We start from the raw sequence: 26,350 nt of genomic DNA on the forward strand, positions 1-26,350 counted from the left end.
GTGTGTGTGTGTGTGTGTGTGTGTGTGTGTGTGTGTGTGTGTGTGTGTGTGTGTGTGTGTGTGTGTGAGCATGTTTTTGTGAGCATATACGGTAGGTCTGCAGCTATGCATAATGTCTTCATGTCAGCATGATTTTATGTGTAGTTTTGTTATATGTCTGTGTGTGTGCTTTATGTATGTGTGTGTGTGTGTGTGTGCGCGCGCGCTTTATGTGTGTGTGTGTGTGTGTGTGTGTGTGCGCGCGCTTTGTGTGTGTGTGTGTGTGTGTGTGTGTGTGTGTGTGTGTGTGTGTGTGTGTGTGTGTGTGTGTGTGTGTGTGTGTGTGTGTGTGTGTGTGTGTGTGTGTGTGTTTATATGTGCGTTTATGTGCGTGTGTGCTTTGTGCGTGTGTGCTTTGTGTGTGTGTGTGCGTGTGTGCACGTATGTGATTTTCATCTCCCGCTGCCCCAATCCATTTACTGCATGAGGGGCTCCGTATCGTCCCTCAATCCCACCAAGGCACAGCGGCGGGCGGGCGAGCGAGCGGGCGGGCGGCACTCAGCACCGCCTCTGCAGCAGCAGGGCTCCACTCTCCACTCGCCTTTCATGCAGACGGCCCTTATCGCTCAGACCTGGAAACTATTTCCCAGCATCCCCCAGTGTCTCATAGACCCACCACAGAAATCAAGAGTTTAAAAAAAAAAAAAAAATCAAGCACTGGTGTCACTTTTACCTCTTATTGCACTTTACTTGAAAACCTGCTGTAACTAAGTATTGTACCCCAAACACAATTTCGTTGCCTTTTTGACAATGACAATACATTCTTGAATATTGAATCTCTTGATCTATCTGTCTGTCCCTCCTCCCGTCCCCAGGCTTCAGTGTTGCCAGGTTGGGTGGTTACCTGTTCAATTGGGCTGCTTGGGATAGCCGTTTGTGTGTAAAAATGGTCAAAAACGGCCATTGGACGGGTTTTTCTGTAGAAAATAGAAATCAATACAATTTGGTTGAATTAGGGCAAAATTGAACACCTCCAGGCGCTTTTTGAGCACCGTTTGGGCTGGAAATGATCACACACATCTGGCAACACGGTCAGGCATCTACCCTACCAGGTGCAGTCAACAGATGGCAGCCCTATTACATTTCTGATTGTCATGCAAGCACATGTTCGATGCCAGGGATACTGGTCTTCCAGTGTTAAAATGGACTGAAAATGGACTCCTTACTGGTTGGGGGAATAGAATCAGTCATGAACTTACTTCCTTTTACCCAATTTGTCGACGGTAACACTTTATTTTAGGGATACATCTATTAGCACTAATACATACAATGTGCCTGTATAAGTAACTTGCAAGGCATGTACAAAGCAAAATCAAACATTTGTTAGGCATGTATTCGCAAATGTTTTGTTCATGCACAATAAGGGATTTATTACCAATTTAACCTTAGTAAGGACCTAGTAGGCCTTAATGTTTGCTTGGTACATACCTTACAAGTTACTTATGCAGGCATTAACATTGTATGTATTAGTGCTAATAGATGTATCCCTAAAATAAAGTGTTACCGTCAATACTGTACCGATGACCTGTTAGAACAAACACACACACACATACACACGCACGCACGCACGCACGCACGCAGGCACGCACGCACGCACGCATAACTCAAAGATCAAAAGTCCCTGTTGATTGATTTATGTTCCCATGTGTTTTTAAAGTAAAACATTTTCTTCTGGCAAATGTTTTCTTCAGGCAAACTGGACATAATTTGGGACAAAACATTGCACATTAAAACGTGGTAGATAAAGGAGTCAGTGAGCACTTAGTAATCTAACATGGCTACTGGTGTCCTCCTACCCTGGGAAATCCCATGCTACTTTGCACAGCCGTTCTGATCTGAGAGACAGCATGGATTCTATCCCTCAGCGAAGGTACCAGATATTGGGCTCGAATCAGAGAGCGGGGAGGGGTGGAAAGACGATGACTGCAGCTTGTTTGAATAGATACAACTGACACGATTGGCTATGGGCAACCGTATCTCACTCATTTTGTGAAGTATTCACGAAAAAAAAGATTAATTTTCGTGGTGCATTCACGTTATTGCCCGTTTTTCGTGGTAGGGCAACGAAACGCTGCCTATTCACTTGAATTGCCCGACTGTTGCCTAGCGACCCACTAGTTTGATGCCCTTTCGGTAGCCTACCGTCACATGGTAATCAAACATTTCAAACAAGCAATTTAGGGTTAGGTTTAGGGTCAAGGTTAGGGTTAAGGTTAGGGTTAAGGTTAGGGTTAGGGTTAGGTTTAGGGTTAAGTAGGGTTAAGGTTAGGGTTAGGTTTAGGTTTAGGTTTAGGTTTAGGTTTAGGGGACATAAGGCGTAAGTACCGAAAGGGCGTCGAATTAGTGAGTCCCGAGTGTATCAGCAGTGTTCTGTCAGCACCCCCTCCCCGGCCCTGCAGACGCTTGGATAACCATAGCAGCAGTGGGGCAATTCAAGTCAATAGGCAGCGTTTCGTTGCCCTACCACGAAAAACAGGCAATAACGTCAATGCACCACGACAATTAACGAAAGGCGTGAGATAGGGCTCCTATGGGCTACGTATATGCCAAATGTCACATTAGTAGGCTAACGCCCAGTACAGTAACCGGCCACGGGCAATCGTAAACCACCCCTTTCCTACGAGAAATTGCGCAGGTAGCCTCCAGACTCTCACTTGTGAGATTGTGTTGTGTTAACCAGGCAATATGTTATCCTATGGTGAGTATGTCTGTGCACCACAAGACTCAAACAAATAAAAGCAACAATGTTCCACAAATTGTTTGCAATTTGCAATTCTCATGGACTGCAAAACATCCTCACACATATTTACGTGTACACCAACACCGATGCAGAAATTGGATATTCTTTTGGGGACCGTGGCACACACATTGTTGCTATTCAAAGAAATACTTTTCTGCAGATGGATTTTGCCACCTTCATTTTGCATAGTACTTGTGGTAGCCATATACAATATAAAAAGAGATGTGGAAAAACTTGAGCAGAAAAATAACTCCAAGCTACGTAAGCTAATTTGCAATCTTTTTTGTGGACTCTCTCACACACACACATGCATGCACACAGGCACACACGCACACGCGCACACACACACACGCACACGCACACGCACACACACACACACACACACACACACACACACACACACACACACACACACACACACCTCTTTCTATATGGGATATCCACAAAATAATGCAGCATGCCTTATATGTCTGACAGTCTCTAATGCAGTGTTTCTCAACAGGGGTGCCGGGGCACCCTGGGGTGCCGCGGGCCCCCTTCAGGGGTGCCGCGGAAACGTGGCTGATAAATAAAATAATGTAATATAATATATATTTGTCTGAATTGATAAGTTAATGCTTGTCAGTGGAATCTTTCATCTGCCATTTATGCACATGAAAGAAAATATAGGTCGCCCCATGGTCAGCAGCAACTTCAAACGTAGGTCGTGTGACGTTTCCAAACGTGTTACTTTTCTAAGCTTGTGTGGTATCGGATGCGATGCCATGTTACGGCTTGTTGGTTTGGGGTGCCTTGAGATTTTTCATGAATTGAAAGGGTACCTCGCCTTAAAAAAGGTTGAGAAACACTGCTCTAATGAACGCAGTGTTATCAGTCATAGAACAAAGGAGGTCCAGCCAGAGCGTCGGATGTGCAAGGCGAGCGTGCTGAGGGGAAAAAAAGCACCTCACTGAGCACCCCCCCTACCCCCCATAAACAGCAGTCAATTAGACACCCGACCACACTGATTTATGTACAGAGGCTCCCGCTCACCCGCCTGCACGCGAAACAATGCATTGGCTGAAATTAATATGCATTTGCTTATGGCCAGGCGTGATAAATGAAGACAGTGGGGAGACAGCAGAGGTCACAGGAGAGTAGGCTACAGTACTTTGGGAGGCTCCACAGTGAGCGGCGCCTGCATGGATATTGCTGCTGCTGCTGCTGCTGCTGCCTGCTGCCATTGTTACCAACTGCATAAGGAACACAAGAGGAACGTGTGGAACAAATTGGCTTATAACGATGCTTGAAGCATTGAAGTCATTACCCTGCCATAGGGGTGGGCGATATGGCAAAAATGTTGTATCACGATTTTTTAACATGAAATCACGATTTCGATATTTTATCACAATCTTCCATCCAAAAAATAAAAACAACAAAAAATAACTTTCATATACTTGCAATTTGTAATTTGCAGTCAATAAAATGTTAACACACTGATGATACTCTCATAAAGTGTACAATTGGAATACAATAATGTAAAGAATAAAGTGAAGACAACAACACAAGTGAGAAAACGTCACTCTGATACTGATAATAAACATCCTCACTGCAAGACGATCTATACGATTTCTCCACTTTGGCAGATTCGAGACGATATTTTACTCAATATCGCGATTCACGATATAATATCGTCATATCGCCCACCCCTACCCTGCCACATTCCATTCCAGGTATTCTTGATAAGGAATTGGGCATATCTTTGACCATGGTGATAAAATAATGACAGGGATGTATTATACTTTTATAATTATATACTGTATGCTAATTATAACTGTAATGGGTTTTTCTTTGTAAGCTAAAGACGATGAAAGTGAAACATTTAACACATAAAACATTGTGTGTTATCTCTTTTTTAACGTCCATCTGCAAAGACGTATAGCGTTACACCTCTGTTCATCTCTGGTCTTTATTCTCCTGCAGGAGCGGCAGAGGAGCCACAGTAAAAGACGGAGTGGAGTGAGTAAACATGCTCACTCGTATATTCTTTGTTCTCCCCGCTGCTCCCTCTCAGCGGACTCCCCTCCATTACGCTGCCGATACTTGTTTTGTGGGTTCAGGGGTCGCATCTCCCCGGTAGCCCGTAAATAGTGACTCCATCTCTGGGAGCTCCTTAATGGCTTGGTCTCCTCTGGCGCACGCTGCTGCTAGATGTATACAGCACCTGAGTGGCTCTGCTGCCCTGGGGCCGGGGGTGGTGGGGTAGAAGAAGGGCTGTGGGGCAGTTAGGTCGAGTAAGGGAGTGTGAGTGTGTGTGTGTGTGTGGGGGGGGGGGATAATACTCAATCCAACCAACCTCATTACGACGCCTTCACAAGCGTGCGTGCACACACACACACACACACACACACACACACACACACACACACACACACACACACACACACACACACACACACACACACACACACACACACACACACACACACACAACCTATCCATGTTTTACTGACTTGGCTAACATCTTTTGTGGTGACCCGGCCCTCACTGCAGCCCTCGGAGGGGGGTGATGAAGATAAATAAAAAAAAGCAGCCACCTAATAATTTCCTTTCTCGTCAACTGGCAGAGTATGCACAGAGATTATTAACTGGTTTAATAGCTAACGATGCTTGACAGGTGCTCTTCCCAGTGAGATTAAGGACTTTGGGGTTAATGACGGTACTGGTGAGATTGTCATAATTCACAATAGGGCCATTAACGTGATATTACAGCGAGGAGCGAGGATCAGATATGTGTTTAACTCCGGCAGAGTGGCATCCAGCCATCTATCACTCCCTTCATAGGATTTCACTGCCCACCGGTGTGCCCAATAGGAAATGTGCAGGGAATCTCAATGTGATGAATAAGAAAGAAAGAAAGAGAGAAAGAAAGAAAGAAAGAAAGAAAGAAAGAAAGAAAGAAAGAAAGAAAGAAAGAAAGAAAGAAAGAAAGAAAGAAAGAAAGAAAGAAAGAGAGAGAGAAAGAGAGAGAGAAAGAAAGAAAGGAAGAAAGAAAGAAAGAAAGAAAGAAAGAAAGAAAGAAAGAAAGAAAGAAAGAAAGAAAGAAAGAAAGAAAGAAAGAAAGAAAGAAAGAAAGAAAGAAAGACAGAAAGACAGAAAGAAAGAAAGAAAGACAGAAAGAAAAGACTGTTGTACATCTGTTCAAGATTGGAAGGAAAAGGCAATAGATGAAAATAAAGAAGTTGCATGGGAAGGGGGAGAAGGAGCGGGGTATAGGACTGCTTACCTCCAAAGAACAATGGGGCCGATGGAGCCTGGATGTCTCAGTGGTCTGTTTCACGCTCACTGGTCCCTGAGATGGGCTACTAATGCTTAGATCATGAATATCATTTTAAATACGGATGGGGCCATTTCTTCACATTTTAATTCCTGGAATGGAAAGGCACTATTTTTATACACTGATTCTTTACATCTTTTTGTTGTGAAGTATTTTCTCATACTTATCGGGAGGAGGGTTTTTTTTTCCCCTGCTGGCTTTAAATGGCCGGAGGGTCTCTCTACTGAATCACTGCAGCTTTCTTTTATTTGATTAGCTCCTTTTGTTTGCTGTTGCACATTTCTCATTCACCAAAGTGGACAAAGAAAGACACTTTTTCGGCGAGTGAGGCCATCAATCATCTACCTCAGCCTGAGACAACACAAAGGAAATTTCATAAACACTCGCGTGGAGAGCACCAGGCATCAATGCTGTGTCACACTGGCCTCTAGTGGTCGGAGGCAGAAAGGCAGCAAGTCACACAAAGGAACAATAGGCTGCTCACACTAACTGCTTCAGTCTCCACAACTCTGGACTGGAACACTGTGTGTGAAGCCAAGCATGGGTGTTTGTTACAGCACCTGGACATGCTTCATTTACTGGTCAATTTCTGTCTCATCTGGACCACATTGGCCCGATCTTCTGGGTGCGTAGGTGCCTCATGGTGCTGGTCAGGGGTAAAACCAGGGCTGGACTGGGAGAAAAATACAGCCCAGGTATTTTTAACATAGACCTCTTACTTATCATCTGCTTCTCTACAACATTATTTCTACTACCTTTTCTAAGATATTAGGGCAAAATAGACCAAAGGGCTGTCCGTTCAAAAAGGTGGGCCCGTCTCTAAGGCTAAAAAAACAAAAAGCATCAACTAAAACAACAGCATTGGCCCTTGAGGATTGCCGTCCCATCTGGAAAATGCTTATGATTACCTGTCCTAGCCTCGCGAGCCATCCTACGTACTTCCGCCAAAGGATTGGCTCCACTACGGTAGTCTGGCCGTGCTTCTTTGTGGAGTGCCTGGAGCACGCAGGATTTTGATCGCAACGCCCCCCCCCCCCAGAAAACAGCCAATAAGCAACGTGGGGGCCAAAGGGGGAGGATGCTCGTGACAATGACGTACACATCTGCGCCAGAGCCATTGGTCTGCGCTATGTTGTTGTTGAGTAACTGCCGGCGATTGGGTGAGAGGTGTCCAATAATTTCAAACCATAACTGAATGACAACTTCCTGCTTCCTGCAATCGCTTCAGAGCAAACAAATGGCAGACCATAAATACGAAATGAAATGGTAGTATTATGGGATGGTCAGGACCAGGCTATACCTGTCCTGGCTATACTTGCCCTGGGTAGAACACAGGAACTGATGAAGTGCAACACGAGCATCCCTCTGAGCATTGGCTGGACTGGCAATCTGGCATACATTCCCAGCAGGCCCACAGTCCTCGGTGCTCTTGGGATTTGTGGCAGCCGTGGCCTAGTGGTTAGTTGGTCTTTCAATCTGGGGGTTGTAGGTTCAAATCCCACCTGACATCCCTACGCCTCCATACATGGCTGAAGTGCCTTAAGCAAGGCACCTAACCCCACATTGCTCCAGGGACTGTAACCAATACAATGAAACATACTCAATGTAAGTCGCTCTGAATAAAAGCGTCAGCTAAATGAAATGTAATGTAATGTGTATTTTTTTCAGCGACCTGTCAATATAGGGGGCAGCAGTGGCCGAGTAGCTGGGGAGGTGGTCATAAGATCTGAGGGTTACAGGTTTGAATCCCACCCATACCTCCACCTTACGACCACTAACACCTTCCATGGCTGAAGTGCCCTTGAGTAAGGCATCTGCCCCCCCCCCTTACCCCCCAATTGCCTCAGGGACTGTAACTACACCTAGATACGTATAAGTCGCTTTGGATAAAGCATCAGCAAAGTATGATGTAATGTAATTATAGAGGGGGGGGGGGGGCAGTCAAAAATGCCTAGGTCCATTTTTAGTATCATCCAAGCCTGTCTTTGAGCATGCTCCCTTCGCACACCCCTCCCGTCCCACTGGAGTTCCGCCCACCACTCCCCTGTGTCCCTCCCTCTCTCCTGTCCCTCTACTGGCCAGGTACATTGCACCTGTAGCGACCACACCCCTCCACTATTGTAACGTTTTTTTGCCTCCTCCTCATACACATGCACACATACACACAGACAAACAGAGTCACAGCCACTCATCGGCACATGGTTATGCACATTTAGAAAGACAGACATATAACACACTGCAATCCATTGCCTTTTTAATCACAAGTAGTTCCGCTGAATGAGACTGGTGAGTGTTTAACCTGCACTACACACAGAGAGAGAGACACACACAGACACACACACATTTTTGTTTTTGTTACAATCAGATTCTTTTCCACACACCGCGCTCTTCCATCTTGTTGGTGCGTCTCTGAAGTAATCTAGTAGTAGGAAATTGATCGCACTCAATTTTTCTTCTGTCTTTGTTGTTTTCTTTTTATTTTAACATTGCAGGGATTGACATGACAGAGACGGTGACACTGAAGAAGGCTCTGTGCAGCTGAAACGTCTGTCATGTCAGTCCCTGCAATGTTACAATCAGATTCCAAAGAACAATCCAAAAATTCAATTTTCTGTTTAATCGGCAAGAACATTCAATAGAGGCTCTAAGAGGTTTTAATAGAATGTGGTGTTGCTGCGGCTATACGAGGGCTACCAACATTAGCCAACACACAATTTGCCCCAAGTGAGGCCTCATAAGATATTCATGCGGTTTGTGTTTTATTGCAGATTCAACATGGGATGCTTCACATTCGTCAAAGTAATGATGATTTTGTTCAACATGCTTATCTTTGTGAGTAACCCATTACAACAATTTACTGCTTACGTCTGTGTATGTATACGGAGTGGGAGAGAGCCATTCTCTTGATAAAGATTGCCTTTGTTCATTTATAGCTTAAAATGTTTATGGCAATTGTCAAGGTGAAATCGGTGTGTGTGTGAGTGTGAGTGTGAGTGTGAGTGTGTGTGTGTGTGTGTGTGTGTGTGTGTGTGTGTGTGTGTGTGTGTGTGTGTGTGTGTGTGTGTGTGTGTGTGTGTGTGTGTGTAGCTGGGTAGATTGTTTGTGTGTGCGGGGCAGGGATTTGTGAGCCTGAAAGCACAACAAATTATGTACACTCCCTGCAATCAGGAAATGCAAACAGATATGTGAGGGGTTACTGAAATACTTCCAACCACTGAACACCAGTGTTTAAATGACACCATTTGCGTGTGTGCGCCTGCTCTCTCACACAGCTCTTTTTCGTCCCATTAACTTGAGATCTTTCAATTACACCACCTTCGCTCTCGGGCTAATCATCACACCTAATGACACGAGGGAAACGCATGGGAAACTTTGTCATCAGTAAGCACATTTCCCCCCCACGCTCATTTTGTGCAGTGGCACCTAATAGTACCAGGAGTCGACTGGTTTCGATGTTTTCACAGACTTTTTTGTTCTGTATTTCAAATATGGTGCTGTTATTCCTGCAGTGTGGTTGTTTAACCCATTGATGCCTGATGTTGCGTTGGGCGACATTGGCCTTGGTGCCTGGAGCTGCATTACGCAACATTCAGGCTCATGAGATTTGAGACAACTTTATTAAAAATCTCTGTTTGTTTGAGATAAATGAACACATTCTAATTAAAGATGAGGGTCTTAGCATTTAAATGCAACATAGTGCATATTCTAATGTGCTTCAGAAGCTGAGATATTTAGGTTTTTATAGGCTGAGGGCAGCTTTTCTTAAAAAGGGCTCAGCCATTCAGCACCCTTTTTTGCAGGTGCCTTAGGCGTCAATGGGTTAACTGTTTGAATACCTGGTGGGTTTTACAGTAACTGTTCTGTGACCGTAACAGATATGTGTACAAAGAAACAGTTCTTGATGTATGGGAGGAGGAATGGGCGGAAACGGTGCAAAGAAAATAAACGGTTTGATAAAAGCGTGGTGGTCAAGAGCAGATTACATTTTACATGAATGTGCATTGCTAACTCCAAAATGTCTGGAATAATAATCCAGCATTTAAAACATAACGTGAGATGGAGAAGCAGACAGAAGTCAGACCAGGAAGACGTCTAAAAAGGAAGAGGTAGTGGGCAATGTAGAGACGAGGAAGAGGAAAAGAGTGATTATGTAAGCCACAGACCCACCTCATAAAGTTGAACAGCTCCCCTCTTCTTGGGAGGGGTTGCCTGCTGTCATCTGTTTCCATCCTCTGGCATCTGACAGTTGAATGGTAAATGGAAGTGTATCTGTTGTTGTTCTTTCCTCCTCTGAATCTCCTCTGGGGGATAACACAAAGAATACAATTTGAAATAGGCCTACCACATAACATTTTTACGTCACCTCACGGCACGCCATCCCCCAAAACAACCCCTGTGGCAGTAAAACATATTCTAATAGGACTTGGATTCCTGAACTTGTTGTGTTTCCTCTTCTCCTTGTGTGCATGGTAGCAGCAGGGATCTGTGCACTACACAGGTGTTCTATTTCCCTTTTGTCTCTAAGTGGAGCTCTGCCTTCAGGGACAGCACAGGTAGCGTTTCTTCTTGCCCTCCATGTTTCGTTCTCCGTTCCTTTCTTCCCAACAATTTGTTCCTTTCCATTCATTTAATGGACTCCCATCTCCATCTCCCTCTTCCTCTTCCTCTCCTCCTCTGCTCTGAGCTGGTTTCATTTCCTAGACCCTGCTGGCTCCCCCACAGCAATTGTAACCTGATTTACATGTAATCTTTGCCAGGTGTAGGCTATGTGTCTGTGTTCCTCTCTGACACGTTGTCCAAGGCACATGGCATTTCATCAAAGGATTACCCGCCAAAAAAAGGGAAAGAAAAGAGAATGCCAGGAGTGATTATAGGATGTTGGGAAGAAATGCAGGTTGACAAGGAGTGAGGGGGTGGGTAGGGGTAATATGTTTGTCGTATTGTATTTGCCAAGCGATGGCTGTATGCAGGGGCGCTGCCAGAAATGTTGGTCCCCATGAAAGATTCGAATATTGGGCCCCCTTAAGGGCCCCTCTCAGTGCTTGTGCTCCTATCAGTGCTTGGGCCATTAGAATCTGTACCACTTCCCCCCCCCCTAGCGGCACCAATGGCTGTATGCGACTATGAGGTATGGAGCAGCAGAAGGGGAGGAGGTCAGCTGGGGAGGAGAAGGGGAGGAGGTCAGCTGGGGAGGAGAAGGGAGGCACGGTGTAGATTTTAGGGGGTGAAATGGTAGTGGCTCCAAGGGAATGGGAGATGAGGGATGCCAGGAAGAGTGTGTTCCTACAGCCAGCCGAGGGAAAACGAGCGTCAATGCTCGGGAAGAGATAGACATTATTGTCATGTGGAATGCATCAGGGCCGATGTTGCAGGGGGAAGACAAGCACTCTGTCTTTCATGTGAAAACAAAGACAGACAGACAGACAGAGTGACAGACAGACAGACGCATAGTGTCACTGACAGACTACTGTATATTGGATGTGATGGAAAATATCAGCTTTCAGAGACAGCGGTGCCAGACAGAGACGAGGGGAGACACATGGAAGCGTACTGTAGAAGTGCTCATACGCGCCTGCCCGCCTGCCCGCCTGCCTGTCTTCCTGCCTGCCTGCCTGTCTCCCTGCCCGCCCGCCTGTCTCCCTGCCCGCCCGCCTGCCTGTCTTCCTGCCTGCCTGCCAGCCTGTCTGCCCGCCCGCCTGCCTGTCTTCCTGCCTGCCTGCCTGCCTGTCTCCCTGCCCGCCCGCCTGCCTGTCTGCCCGCCGGCCTGCCTGCCCGCCTGCCTGTCTTCCTGCCTGCCTGCCCGCCTGCCTGTCTTCCTGCCTGTCTTCCTGCCTGTCTGCCCGCCTGCCTGTCTTCCTGCCTGTCTTCCTGCCTGTCTGCCCGCCTACCTGTCTTCCTGCCTGTCTGCCCGCCTGCCTGTCTTCCTGCCTGTCTTCCTGCCTGTCTGCCCGCCTGCCTGTCTTCCTGCCTGTCTTCCTGCCTGTCTGCCCGCCTGCCTGTCTTCCTGCCTGTCTTCCTGCCTGTCTGCCCGCCTGCCTGTCTTCCTGCCTGCCTGCCTGCCTGTCTTCCAGCCTGTCTTCCTGCCTGCCTGTCTTCCTGCCTGCCTCCTCATTAACCCGCCTTCTTTCTGGCACCCGCAGCACTTTGAGGTGCAGAAGCCAACCGCCACGGCAACCCATGTGTCACAACTCTGACACGTGTGTGGGAGGATGATGGGGAAGTTGTCAGGAAAAGGGCACACGCAGCCACAGCAGTCTTTGTCTATGATGTTATGACATGACATATAGTTGACATCGTTCTTCATGTAATGTGCTCGCCACTAAAAGCACTTTTTGCCATTGTCAGATTTTATTGAGCCTAATTTATACTGAGTGTATTATGATAATGGTGTGTACTACAAGAAATATTACTCTGGTCAGTAATGTAAGCCTGGGTTGTCTTGTCTTCTGAAAGGCAACTCTAGTATGGTGATGCAGAAATAAATTAGCAAGTGAGCTGGCCATAGTTGTTACCATTTTCTTTCAGATAAAAATCTGTAGAATGGGTTTTGTGGGAAGCCAATCATAGAGTTTCATTATGGGCTACCATTACCCTTTTATGTGATGAAAAAAAAAATACAGCCCCCAACAATCTGACATTCCCTTAAATTAAATGTCACAAATGGCCAGCGCCTCTTGAAAAGGCTTGGCTCCAGGTGCTGTGCAGTGGTTAGTTGGAAGTATTTCATGAAGTCATATATAACATCTACCGCATAATGACTAGTATTACACTTCACTCACTCCGCTATAAATTATGAGGGGTGTAAATGGCTCAGCTAAGTGAGAGTGTTAATGAGGTGTTGGACACCAGAGTAATTATACTGAAGGGCTCCAAGTGAGTGAGTCTGCTGTTTATTACGAGTGGGAATAGAGAAGGCGGGTAAGATTGCTCTTGCACCCAGTGTTGCCAGATTGGGCTGTTTCCCGCCCAATTGGGCTGCTTAGGATGGCCGTGTGCGGGGAAAAATGGCATTCAGCAGAAAAACCCGCCCATTTTTTGCCATAGAAATCAATAGAATTGGGCGGGATTTTGTGCTTTCAGGTGGGTTTTGAGTATTTTTTTTAGGGGCTGGAAATCATCAGCCTCATCTGGCAACCCTGATTGCACCTTGTCCCTGCTGACGGTGGCTACACAGCACAATGGCAAACGGCAGAGGGAGAGGTGGTACACAATGGCGGTATTTGCCATAACACGCACTATATAGGCTTAATAACTTTTTGTATGGAAACTGGAAAGTGTGAAAATGGGTGAAGGCACCAGTCCTGACCTGACTAACAGGCTGATCATTAGTGAGGTTTCTCCCCTGGTGTGATCCCCAATGCCTAGTGCAGGCCCAGGGACAATGGGCAGCAGGGGAATATAGAAGGTAAGTAAAAATGAGGTCAAACTCTTGGCTTGGTGATATCAAGTGCAGGGCCCCAGGCACCAATGCGCCGATGCCATTGTTTAAGCAAGGCACAAAAGCACTACTGGGAAGAGAATCCCCTTATTGCCCGAGAGAGAAACGTCACTGGAGCCATAGCATAATGGTCAGGTCCTCCCAACATGATCACCATGACCCAGTTTAAGGATATGAAGGTGGTTTTGTCATTGCTGTTCTTCCCGGACTAATGAGCAATACACAGTATGTGTACTGTGTATGCGGTACTTTATTGCCATACCATTCCTATCACAATGTGTTACTCCTTTACAGTTCACAACAATCTTTTACAACAATCCCAAACTTTTTTGTTTTGTGTACCCCCCTGAGCCATTTTGTCATTTGATGAGTACCCCCTCACCCATGCCCTATATCTGTTTGTCTATCCTAATGTGACTATACTCCATATAATTTTAATTATTACAATTTTCCAAGTACCCCCTGCAGTGTGCTCACGTACCCCTAGTGGTACACGTACCCCTGGTTGGGAAACACTGGTTTACAATAATGCTTCACTGGTGGTCATTGCATGCCATCTTCACAGTGGAACTTTTGGGACTACCTCTGTTGTTGAAGCTCAACTAAATGTCTACAGAATAAATGGGTTCACAATGTTTGTAAACACGATGTTGTGAGGAGGGGCAAGACACTGGCAGCCAACCACGTGTGCTATTTTTTTTTTGACCGACAGCGGTTTCCAACAATCAGAGGTTGAGTTATGCGCAACTAGGTTCGCGCAGCCAGGGGAAAACAAACATTTAGAACCCATGTATACACAACGTGTTATCAAGAACCTGAACAATTCTTCAGCTGGCTGATGAATAAGTACCAAACACAAAGCAATCAGTGCAAAGTACTATAAAAACAGTAAAATGATCCACCTCAAAATCAACGTGTTCATCCATCAGTATTCTAAACAGCCATGTAACAACACCTGCTAACATTTTTAAATATTTATTTAGGCTTTTTGACAATGGGTTATAGGACAATGACAGGAAATGAGTGGGAGAGAAAGAGACAGGAAAGGATGGGGAAATGAAGAATCGAACCTGGGTCCCCAGCTTTATGGGGTGCCTTAGCCCACTGAGCTCAACACCCCCATATCTCAGCATTCTAAACAGCCATTTAACTAAAAAAAAACGATAACACTTTATTTTAGGGATACATCTATTAGTACTAATACATACGATGTTAATGCCTGCATAAGTAACTTGTAAGGCATGTACTAAGCAAACGCTAAGGCCTACTAGGTCCTTACTAAGGTTAAATTGGTAATGAATCCCTTATTGTGCATGAAGAAGACATTTGCGAACACATGCCTAACAAATGTTTGATTTTGCTTTGTACATGCCTTACAAGTTACTTATACATGCACATTGTATGTATTAGTGCTAATAGATGTATCCCTAAAATGAAGTGTTACCAAAAAAACGTGCTAACCTTGAATCCTTTTTGGTCATGTCCACTGTAGCTGGCGGGAGTCACCCTCCTGGCCGTGGGGATCTGGGTGAGTGTGGATGGCAGCTCCTTCCTGAAGGTGCTGGGCCCCTTCTCCACCAACGCCATGCAGTTTGTTAACGTGGGCTTCTTCTGCATCGCCATCGGGGCCGTGCTGGTGCTGCTGGGGTTCATGGGCTGCTACGGCGCTCAGAAGGAGAGCAGGTGCCTCCTACTGCTGGTAAGTGAAGTCCCTTTAGGAAGAACACTTGGGGAAATAATAGAGGTGCACCAAAAATTCGGCCGCAGAAAATATTCGGACGAAAACGCGATAAAAGACACTTTCAGTTTTCGACCAAAAGCCAATTCCACCGAAAGCCGAATCGGAGGCCAAATAGGAAATGAATTGAAAATGGGTATGGATTACACTAATTTCAGTTCTACTTTAACATTTGAAGACTTTCAATACACATTTATTTATTTCAAAAACATGTCTAAACATTTATTGTAAGCCGTAGATTTAAGCAATATTTTTAAAAAAGTGAATAAACCCACTTTTGATAACTTTGAACTGAATTGTGATATTCGGTTTCTGTTTCGGTATTCGGCCAAGTGATTCGTTTTCGGTTTCGGCCACAAATTTTCATTTCGGTGCACCTCTAGGAAATAATACTACAGTGGCCTCTTTTTCTGAATGGCAGTATTTTGAGAATATTGCATAATGCAGGGTTTGGTAACACTTTCTATGAAGCCCGTATCTATAGCGCATTATGAGCGCATTTATAACAAATTGTAATGCACATTATAATTACAGTAGGCCTACTTACAATGCATCACGACTACACCCATGACGTTTCATGATGTTTTATGTCAACAGTAATGAATAACCATGAATCTAGCTTATAATGCTTTATAAATCCATGGGTGTCATGAGTGCTCGTGACTGGATATAAACTACAGGCTGCCTGATGGGGCTTACAGTACATTATGATGCATTATAGATGTGCATTATACAGTGCATTATAGATGCATCCATATGAACTTCACTTTACTTAGAGCACACATTGACAACTTATGATCTCACATGGAACATTATAGCATCTTATGAGCCCTTATGACAGTTTATCATCCAGATCTGTGCATGCCATAAAGGGTTACAGGTACTCATAATGTACTATAAGCCCCATTAGGCAGCCAGTTGTTTATAGCCAGTCATGAGCACACATGACACCCTTGGATTTATAAAGCATTATAAGCTAGATTCATAGTTATTCATTACTGTTAACATAAAGCATCATGAAGCATTATGAGTGTAGTCATAATACGTTGTAAGTAATTATAATATGCATTATAATTTGTTATAAATACGATTGTAATGCGCTATAGACATAGGCTTTAAGTAAAGTGTTACCTTTTTTGCAGTTTTCAGTTTGTTTGCAATATGTTTGTGTCCAAAATACGATTAAAAAAATACGTAAAAAAGGAACCCAGCCAAGTTCTCCCCCTAACACCTGTGATGTCACTGAGTATCCGATTTCATCCACCTGTAGAGTGTTCAATATGATAAGTTGATTCGAGCTGAGTGAACCAAATTGGCAGGCTGCCATTTGGTGAGATTAGCCCCCTCATTCATATTGTAGGCCTACGTTTTGCCCATTAGTTTTATGAACTGTTTATGGGTGGTTGACATGACGCCCTGTTTTTACGTAACATTAGTTAAAAAAACCTACAAACCTACCTATTTTTCCTCTTGAAAACAAATGTAAATGAAAGAAGATGTGGTGCATCATATTTCATATTAGTCTGCCCGTACCCACACAGAGTAATTCCGCTCCGCTCTCATTGACTTTGAATGGGGGCGATATCGCGCTTGACAGCGCGGAGGGGAAGCGATATCGCAGCGGGACGCGGTTTGATATAGACGAGATCTCTATATCATGCAAATTTGATGGTCCAATAACCAATCAGATGGGCGTATGGGTAGCAAGGGCGGGAGTTACAAAAAAAATTGAAAAACATGGCGGCGATTTCTGTGATTTCCAACATCACGTTTTTGCTTAATATAAAGACCCTAAATGCTTATAAATGTCACGACTACCACGGATTGATGTAAAAATGCACCACGAACTTATGTAACACAAATAGGTTACCCCACATTGCCATTTGATCACTCGATGTTTTGAGCTAACCGGGTAAGCTAACGTTAGCATTTTACCAGAACCAGGCAGCTACAAGCCTATATTAGACTACTTCTGTGCTTCTATAATGATATAACGGGGCTTAAATGTTATCTAGGACCAAAACACAATCAAATTTAAGCCATGTACACACTGTGTTGTGATATTGGGTGAGTAATGTGTGCAAACGACCTTTCGCCGTTTGTTATCTCGCTCAGTCTACCCGGTGTCAGCTGCGAGACACATGCCGCGCCGCGAGGCTCGAAAGTCGGGTGAGCAGCGTAGTTAGCCCCGGGGAGAATCTACTGGGAGTATCCGTGACCACACCCCCAGCGCGATATTGCGCGTCGCGGATCCCGCCTGCCAATTTCCCCAGTCGGTACTAGGCGTTATGGTGCGTTCCCCAGGGTTGGGAGATGGGATTTTTCTGACCTCCTACTTGCTGAAATGCATTGGAACGCCTGTTGAAGTGGAATGTTCAAGTCGCGAGCTGGGGCAAAAGCGAAGCAAACCGACTTTGCCCCATTGACTATCGTGATGTCATCACAGCAATGGCAGCGCACAGTATTAGGAATAGTTTATGTTGCACATCACCATTCTATGGACAAATAAAGTTGATCCGGACAGGTTAACAGTTGCAAAACAGCCTATTAACTTTTCTAAGGTGTAGTTATATTGACATTGCGTATTTCAAAGATGAAATGCGGCTAAATGAAAATAACGCATGATGTTGTTTACATTGCTGACATCTTTGAGAAGTGGATATGTAGTTCTTGTCCCTCCATGTTTGTAGTTTGTTCGACTTGCTGGTTGGAACGCTTTCAAGTGGGAGGTAGCTGCCTTCTTGTTGCCTACTAGGAAGCTCCTACCTCTGGGGAATGCAGCATTAGTCTCCTCAATCTCTCGTATCGCTTGCTGCTACACTCTGTCGCTTGAATCGCGTCGTCGCTGGTGTATCTCTGCGGTTAGATGAGAAGAAACATTTTTGTTCAGATTTATGGAAAGGTTTATATGTCAAATGTCCTGTGGTGTGACTGTAACATTAATACAACCTAACCAGTTATACCTCAGTTATTTGAGAGTGGTGTGGAAGTTTAATGTGACTATTAACCTCTCCTGTTATCCTCAGATTTAGGTTACATCCATGATCCTTGGGGTCATTTTGACCCCAGCCACTTAAATATCTACAAAATTAGTAGAAGCAAACACTTTTGCACTGGTTCATGTCTCGGATATTCCCTGGTGCTCTGTTGGGGACATAAAAAGCCATTTAGATAAGTCCTAGCACCCCCAAACACAGCCCACACACCAAAAAAATGTATCTATGAAGTGCAACAACTGCCCAAAAGTTGCCTTGAATTAGTTTTGGCCCTCGTCCACATCATACATACTGAGGACCATATCTGTTGTTGCTTTAGGGCCTGTGGGCATCATATTACTGGAACTGCCAAAGGAAGTCTTGTGGAATTTTATGCATTCACCACCCGCTGTCATGCCACTTAGGGAGTTCATTAGTTAGGATTGGATTTAAATGTCAGTGGGTGATTTATCATCGTTGACTTTTTCCCCAGAATGTAATGGTATGTTGTCAACCATCCTTTTTATAAGCTATGATTAGATGTTAGTTTTGTCTCACGAATCCCATGTGCGAAATAACATGGCTAAATTTCATTGTTATGTTTTTCTCCAGTATTATTCATATTGTAACTAGCAACACAAGCGGACAACAAAATCTGGAAAAAGACATTATCATTTATTTTACTATGATTGGTTCTCTGACAATGCTGATTTCCTTCTATGTATCGCCCTCTTTGTCTTTCTCCAAACAGTTCTTCGCCGTCATCCTCATCATTTTCATAGCAGAAGTGGCAGCAGGGGTGGTGGCTTTGGCGTACTCATCATTTGTAAGTTTCTCTCCTTTCCCCTCATCCCCTCTACTCCTCTGTGCCTTTGTGTTTTATTTCCATGCAATTTCCAATCATCCTCATCATTTGTAAGCCTCCTCCTCTCACCACCACCTACCCCCCCACCCCCCCGTTGTTCTCCTCTATCCTCCTCCTCCTCTCATCCCCCACCTCCACCCCCACCCCAGTTCTTCTCCACTGTCCTCCTCCTCCTCTCATTCCCTCTCATCCCCCACCTCCACCCCAGTTCTCCTCCACTGTCCTCCTCCTCTCATTCCCTCTCACCACCACCTACCCACCCACCCCCTGTCCTTCTCCTCTGTCCTCCTCCTCTCATTCCCTCTCATCCCCCACCCCCACCCCAGTTCTTCTCCACTGTCCTCCTCCTCCTCTCATTCCCTCTCATCCTCCACCCCCACCCCAGTTCTTCTCCACTGTCCTCCTCCTCCTCTGTCCCTTTGTGTTTTATTTCCATGGTATTTCCCATCACTCTCCCATCACTCATTAAATTACAGGGGTTTGTGCCTGCCTCACTACGTTTGCCCCCCTTAATGACTCCCGTATTGCCTCAGGCAGTGTGCGATGCCGCTCACTTTTAGCAATTTATTACGCCAGAATATTGAAGTTCAGGCATTTTATATGCAAAGCAGGCGATTTACATGTATGGGGGCTAGCCCGTTTAGTAGCAATGTACAATAATTACTACAATTTGAGATGAGTTATAGATAAAGATGGGAGAAAGAAATACGCACACAGTTTTTGTAATTAAGGAATATGCCTACAAAAAGTCCAAGCAAAGCAATAGAACATCATGCAAGAAAACCCCATTGAAATTTCTTTTTAAGAGACGAGCAACCCGTGACAAGCCAATGCCTTTGAGACCAACATTTCACCGCTTGTTGTTTTGTGTTGTGAGCCTGACAATAGGAAGGCTCTCAGGTACCTTAGAGGTCTGTGTCTGTGTACCAATATCCACCGTGGCTGCTGCCTTGTCCACACTCTCGGCAGACTCACATCAAACAGTGGTCTGGGCCCAAGGTGATTGCCATTGCCATACTTTGAGGGTACTCGCTGCAAAAGAAATGATCCTGTGGCTATTCTGCAAGAGAATAAATCAGCTCACCCGTTGACATTCGCACAGCAGTACCCAGCGGGACGACGACATCCCATCAAGCACCTGAGCCACCACACTAGTCTGTGTGTGTGTGTGTGTGTGTGTGTGTGTGTGTGTGTGTGTGTGTGTGTGTGTGTGTGTGTGTGTGTGTGTGTGTGTGTGTGTGTGTGTGTGTGTGTGTGTGTGTGTGTGTGTGTGTGTGTGTGTGTGTGTGTGTGAGAGAGAGAGAGAGATAGAGTGGAGAGGATGGTGTGTGTGCGTGTGTGTGTGTGCGTGTGTGCGTGTGCGTGCGCGTGCGCGCGTGTGTGTGTGTTGGGTGGGGTGGGGGGTGGGGTGGGGGGGTGTTACGCTGAGGGATACTTTGGGAGATAGCACTGAGATGTTGGGTAACCAGCAAGTCACATGTTTGAATTATAGATGACATGTTTGTAGCTTGGGGGAAATTAGCTATGCACATTTCCATTTAATGTGCTGTTTGTTAACATGCGCAGCCCATTCTATTATTCGTTGATTCATTACCATGACAAAAGAAAGGGTAGTTTTAATAATGAATTTGATAGCCTGAGTATCTTGCTATACCTGGCATTTTGATAAGAGAGTGGGAAACACAAAGCAAAGCAATAACATGACAAAATGAATTTGAATCATCACCACATTTAGTGGAATGCATCAGTGCTTAGATAAGAAAACTGAGTTAATTCCATACGAAATGCATAATTTTTCTCCCCCTCTCTGGTCCATACTTTTATTTCTCTCTAAACCACTGTGGCAATTTCCTATACCTCACAGGAAATGCAATATCCGCAGATAGCCAAGCCTTCAATATAGCCAATTTAGCGATGCATTAGGGGTTGCCATATTTGATTACTGTCGAGAGGCCTGGATGTGGAATGCACAGCAGAGGCAGCTCGCTTTAGGGCCGAATTTTTGCATTTCAGATGTAATCTCAAATCGAATATATATTTAGTCTAAACATCACCTGTACGAGGAGGTATGCTGAATAGGCAATGAGCAGAAAAGGTCAAGGATTTTGATGTCAGAACTTCCTGAGGTATAGTTATTTGCATTCACTCTGTGCCAGCTTGGTTGGTCGAAGCTGTAGATATTGTCAAAGTTATTACTTGAATATAAGTGTGAAAGAAGCAGCCACGGTCTGCTATAATGGATTTGATTAAGAGTATAGGGAGGGAACCTGTGGTTGCTGGATCAGCAGAGGAGGGGGAACGTTATTGGCGGCGCGCTTGCTTTGTCCTGTCAGTGCTGTGAGGGAATGCGGTGAGACAGTGATGGATTAGCTGCAGTGTAATGGCCCAGTTGATCTGCACGCCCTTCTCTGGGCTTCGAGGGGGACACTTTTAATTGTGACTTGTCTCTACAGCCCCTTGGGCACCACTTGCACACACTCTCACACACACACACACACACACACACACACACACACACACACACACACACACACACACACACACACACACACACACACACACACACACACACACACACACACACACACACACACACACACACACACACACACACACACGTGTTCACAGACACTTGACACTCATATGTACACGCACACACACATGCGCACGCGCGCACGCACCAATCTTGAAACAAACCATCATTGATGGGAAGCACTGGTGGCTTTATTAATCAAACCCTAACAAGGAAAAACTGGAAAACTGGAGAAAGCTAGAGGGTAGGGGGTGGTGGTGGGGATGGGGCTGGTGTATGTGTGTGTGTGTGTGTGTGTGTGTTGCAGGAGGGAGAGAGGGAGAAGGGAGAGAATAGGAAGGCGGAGGTGAGAGAAGGTATAAAGCCTTCTCATCCAGTGCAGGGTTTCATGGCATGGATGAACAAAGGGTAGTTGCTGCATGAATGCATCCTGTGGCCATTTGCAATCACTGACATCTGGGATGAAACCTATTTTCAAAATAATTACATCAAGTACAAAAAAGGCATTCATATAAATGTTAATTTGGCATACTTCAAAAGGATCAATCCCTCCATCTTCAGTGTAATTGCTTTGGAGGAGCCTTCACATCTCGTGTTCTTTGTTTGGTTTTGGATGTAATCAGTCCCATAACTGATGCTTGAAGAGTCATGATCATGCTCTGTGTCCACAAAGCTGCAGAGCCAAGACCCTAGAGTAAGGCTTCCGCGTGGTGAAGCGCATCTAGGCTTATGGAGCGTAAGTCAAGCGTAAACAGGCATGCGATGCTTTCTAGGGGTGTAAATCACAGACTTCATGACGATACGATACAGTATCGATTTCTTAAAGCAGGGATTTGATTATTTTCGATACTTAAGAATTCCCCACGATGCGATTCGATTCGATTTTTTCCAATTGCTTTTCCACTACTATTGTGTTATGGAGCTAGGGCATTGCATAGGGGCCAGCGATTCGATTCTTTTCGATACTTAAGAATGCCCCACGATACGATACGATGCGATTCTATTAAATCGCCGGCAGATACTTCGATGCATCGATACATTTCGATTTTATTTACACCCATAATGTTTTCTGTGTTTTATTTACTTGCATGTGCTCTGAATCTCTGTGTTTATTTCTCTAAGGCAGAGGGCATTCTCAAAGCTTGGGCCACCACAGCCCTGAAGGAGCAGTATGGCAAAGATCCTGTTGTCACGAAGATTTGGAACACTACCATGACTGAAGTAGGTGTCAAACACTGGTATTGCATACACCTTGTATTTAATGTTGTGTGTAATATTAACGTATGTGTACCTTAGCCGGTGTCATTGCCAGAGCCAATACCATATGATAATAATTACACTCAGGATCAGTGGAATGGTTGACACAAATCACAACATGGCACAATTTGAAGCCTAGACCTACACAAAAGGTTTGGGATGCCTCCATTTTGAAGATGCTGTGAAGGACAATAACATTTCTCTCTTAAAAATCGTTAGTTAATTAGTTCATCAGTTAATGGACATAAGAGCTACTGTACTTTTCTTTTGTAAAAATTGACTTTTTTTTACCGGGGAATCCAATGGATGTTTAACGATATTGTTAAGTTGCTATACGTCAGTTTTGGTTTCATATTTTAGCCTACAACGTACGTTACATCTCACATTGGACAAATGTGAAACAATGTGAAGCCATCAGCTGCATTCCCCTAGTAACATGTAATCATCAATTCACAGTGTATCCCAATTACATAATAAAACATTTTATGTTTCTTCAGAAATGAAAACCTACCCTATAACTGCCACCCATGTGTACAAAAAAGAGGTTATTGTGAAGTCAATTTCCAGTAAGAGTCCCACTAATGACAACTCTTCATCTTTAACTTTTTTTTTTAAAGCTGAAATGCTGTGGGTTCACCAACTACACCGACTTCTCGGATTCCTACTACTTCAGTCAGAACTCTCAGAGCTACCCGCCGACTTGCTGTAAAAAACAGAGCACATGCAGCCCTACTTATGCCCAGCTCGGTGAAATTCAGGTGAGACAGACAGACAGACAGAGTGCTCCACTTGCATTACATGCTGTGAACAAACAGGATTGGGGTTTTAGGTTCCCATGATGAAGAATCTGTCAGAATAGCCTACTACACACTGAGTGGACAAAATGACACGACAGGCTAAAAAAAAAAAACCTATTGGTGTCAGTGTGTACTGTGTACAGTGCAATGTTGCTTGTGAGAGATTAAGGCATCTGGTAAATGTAGATCGATTTGTGCAAGCACTGAGAATGAAAACTATCAAGTGAAATGGGCATGTGCTGCTGGGCTTGTATCAAAGGCTTTCAAGATTGTCTTTAAAACTGTTTCACACTTCAAGAGTCAGCAGTACTGTATGTACTGTATGTATGTTTGTATGAATGTATGTATGTATGTAGGTGCGCGCATGTGCGTGTATTGTATGCTCAGCATCTTGGGGTGTAAAGTGATTGCTTTTGTGGTCTCCCTCCTAGGGCTGCTTTGAACAACTGCTGACAATTCTTACGAAGAATGCAAACATCGTTGGAGGAATTGCTGCGGGTGTTTGTGGTATAGAGGTAAAAACAAAAGAAAAAACGCATCTGTTCTTTCATCCCTTGCTTCATTTTAGTCCTTTGTTTTAACTCCCTTTTTCTTTTTCTTTTTTCGCCTCCAATCCACATTTCCCATTCAAATTGCTCAGGGAACACTGCTTTGCATATGTGGGGTAATCTGTGATGGGAGCACATAAGTGTTTATGGGTTTTTTGAACATTATCTGATTTGTTCAAAAGACAACAGGCTGAATGGTTCTGAAAAAAACCAAAACAACAAACTGCCTTGGATCTGCTAACAGATTTTTACCTGGAGTCTGGAGTAAGCTACAGTTATGTAGAAACTGTAGAAAGTGTCATGGTACTGGCATTCACTGAAAGGCGTACATGCTTGCTGCTTGCTGTTTTCCAGGTGGCTGCTATGGTGGTGTCCATGTACCTGTACTGCTACCTGGATAAACACTCCAGATGAAAAGTGGACAGTGTCAGTTCAACACACGCACAAGGGATGGTGTACACTGCACACACAGACATTACTATTCATGTCATGAATGGCATGTATAGGCTGGCTGTCAACATAAATGAAATGAAACATTAACATTTACAACACATATACAAACCGTTTTGAAGAAAATCTGTGTATTCATGCACATCTATGCTAATATTATCTTGGAAGCGGGTCACAAAGGAATATAATGCTGCCTTATATAATATTTTTGTTCTTTATAGATTATATTTTTAAATGTTTTTCACTGGGGTAATATATCAGATTTGAGTAGGTAAAACTACAGCATATGAATAAAACAGATATTCATACATCATGCAATAATCTTTCTTTTTTTTTTTTCTTTGCCAGTAATGTCACATTTAATGGTGAACATACAGTACATGATAACGTTATTAATAAATAATAATGTAGGCCTATAATATATTCATTAAAAATAACATCATGCACAATCATCGGAATAATGCCGTAAATGTATATAATGTGTATAACTAGTTTGAAAGATACATATTGAATTACACAAATTTAAAACCACTTTTCACTTCTACAGCATGATCTTATAGTCACATATACACTTACAGTGCCCTCCATAATTATTGGCACCCCTGGTTGAGATGTGTTAAAAGCCTTAAAATAAATTCAGTGTTTATTGCAGAAGAATACTGTCACACTGAAAATTGTAGGAAAATGTAGCCTTCAACTCAAATGAATTGTAAGAAAATAAAAAAATCCCTGACTAAAAAAATAATTATTTTTCATTAAATCACCTGTTCCACAATTATTGGCACCCTTAACAATTCCCAGGAAATAAATATAATTGAAGCATTTCTGTCATTTCTACAGTAGTTTACAAAGTTTACCAGAGTATGTAGGAACATTTAATTAGTAATTCATCACTTCCTGTTTCCCTGGGGTATAAATATGACATGACACCGAGGCCATTTCTCTTATCCACTCTTAAACATGGGAAAGACAAATGAACACAGCATACAAGTGAGGCAGATGTGCGTCGACCTTCACAGGTCAGGCAGAGGCTACAAGAAGATTGCCACTCAACTGCAGCTGCCCATATCCACTGTGAGAGGAATAATTAAGAAGTTCAAAACAACTGGACCAGTGGTAAACAAGCCTGGACGAGGACCCATGTTTATTTTGCCACCACGCACAGTGAGGAGGATGGTAAGAGAAATCAAAAGATCTCCAAAGCTCACTGTTACAGAATTACAACAAATGGTAGCATCCTGGGGTCACAAAGTCTCCAAATCAACCATAAGGCGCTGTCTACACGCCAACAAGCTGTTTGGGAGGCATGCACAGAGAAAACCTTTCCTCACTCACAATCATAAATGCAAGCGTCTGGAGTTCGCCAAGCGGTATTGGGGCTTCAATTGGGACCGTGTGCTTTGGTCAGATGAGACCAAGATTGAGCTTTTGGCAACAAACACTGTAAGTGGGTCTGGCGTACCACGAAAGATGCGCATGCTGAAAAGCACCTCATACCCACTGTGAAGTATGGGGGTGGGTCAGTGATGCTGTGGGGCTGTTTCGCTTCCAAAGGCCCTGGGAACCTTGTTAGGGTGCATGGCATCATGAATAGTTTGAAATACCAGGACATTTAAAATCAAAATCTGTTGCCCTCTGCCCGAAAGCTGAAGCT

At 44.2% G+C, this 26,350-nt stretch overlaps 1 protein-coding gene across 1 annotated transcript; it reads left to right on the forward strand.

The window, feature by feature from the left end:
• The first annotated feature begins 8,309 nt into the window (after positions 1 to 8,309).
• On the forward strand, positions 8,310 to 24,932 carry LOC134450184 (tetraspanin-1). The gene is made up of 8 exons (XM_063200037.1): positions 8,310 to 8,381; positions 8,864 to 8,927; positions 15,026 to 15,232; positions 18,998 to 19,072; positions 22,767 to 22,865; positions 23,519 to 23,659; positions 24,130 to 24,213; positions 24,601 to 24,932. The coding sequence occupies exons 2-8, from the start codon at positions 8,871 to 8,873 to the stop codon at positions 24,658 to 24,660; spliced, it is 723 nt and encodes a 240-aa protein (XP_063056107.1). The 5' UTR covers positions 8,310 to 8,381; positions 8,864 to 8,870; the 3' UTR covers positions 24,661 to 24,932.
• The last annotated feature ends 1,418 nt before the right edge of the window (positions 24,933 to 26,350 follow it).

The sequence above is a fragment of the Engraulis encrasicolus genome, chromosome 6 (genome assembly GCF_034702125.1).
Source record: "Engraulis encrasicolus isolate BLACKSEA-1 chromosome 6, IST_EnEncr_1.0, whole genome shotgun sequence".
Classification (NCBI taxonomy): domain Eukaryota; kingdom Metazoa; phylum Chordata; class Actinopteri; order Clupeiformes; family Engraulidae; genus Engraulis; species Engraulis encrasicolus.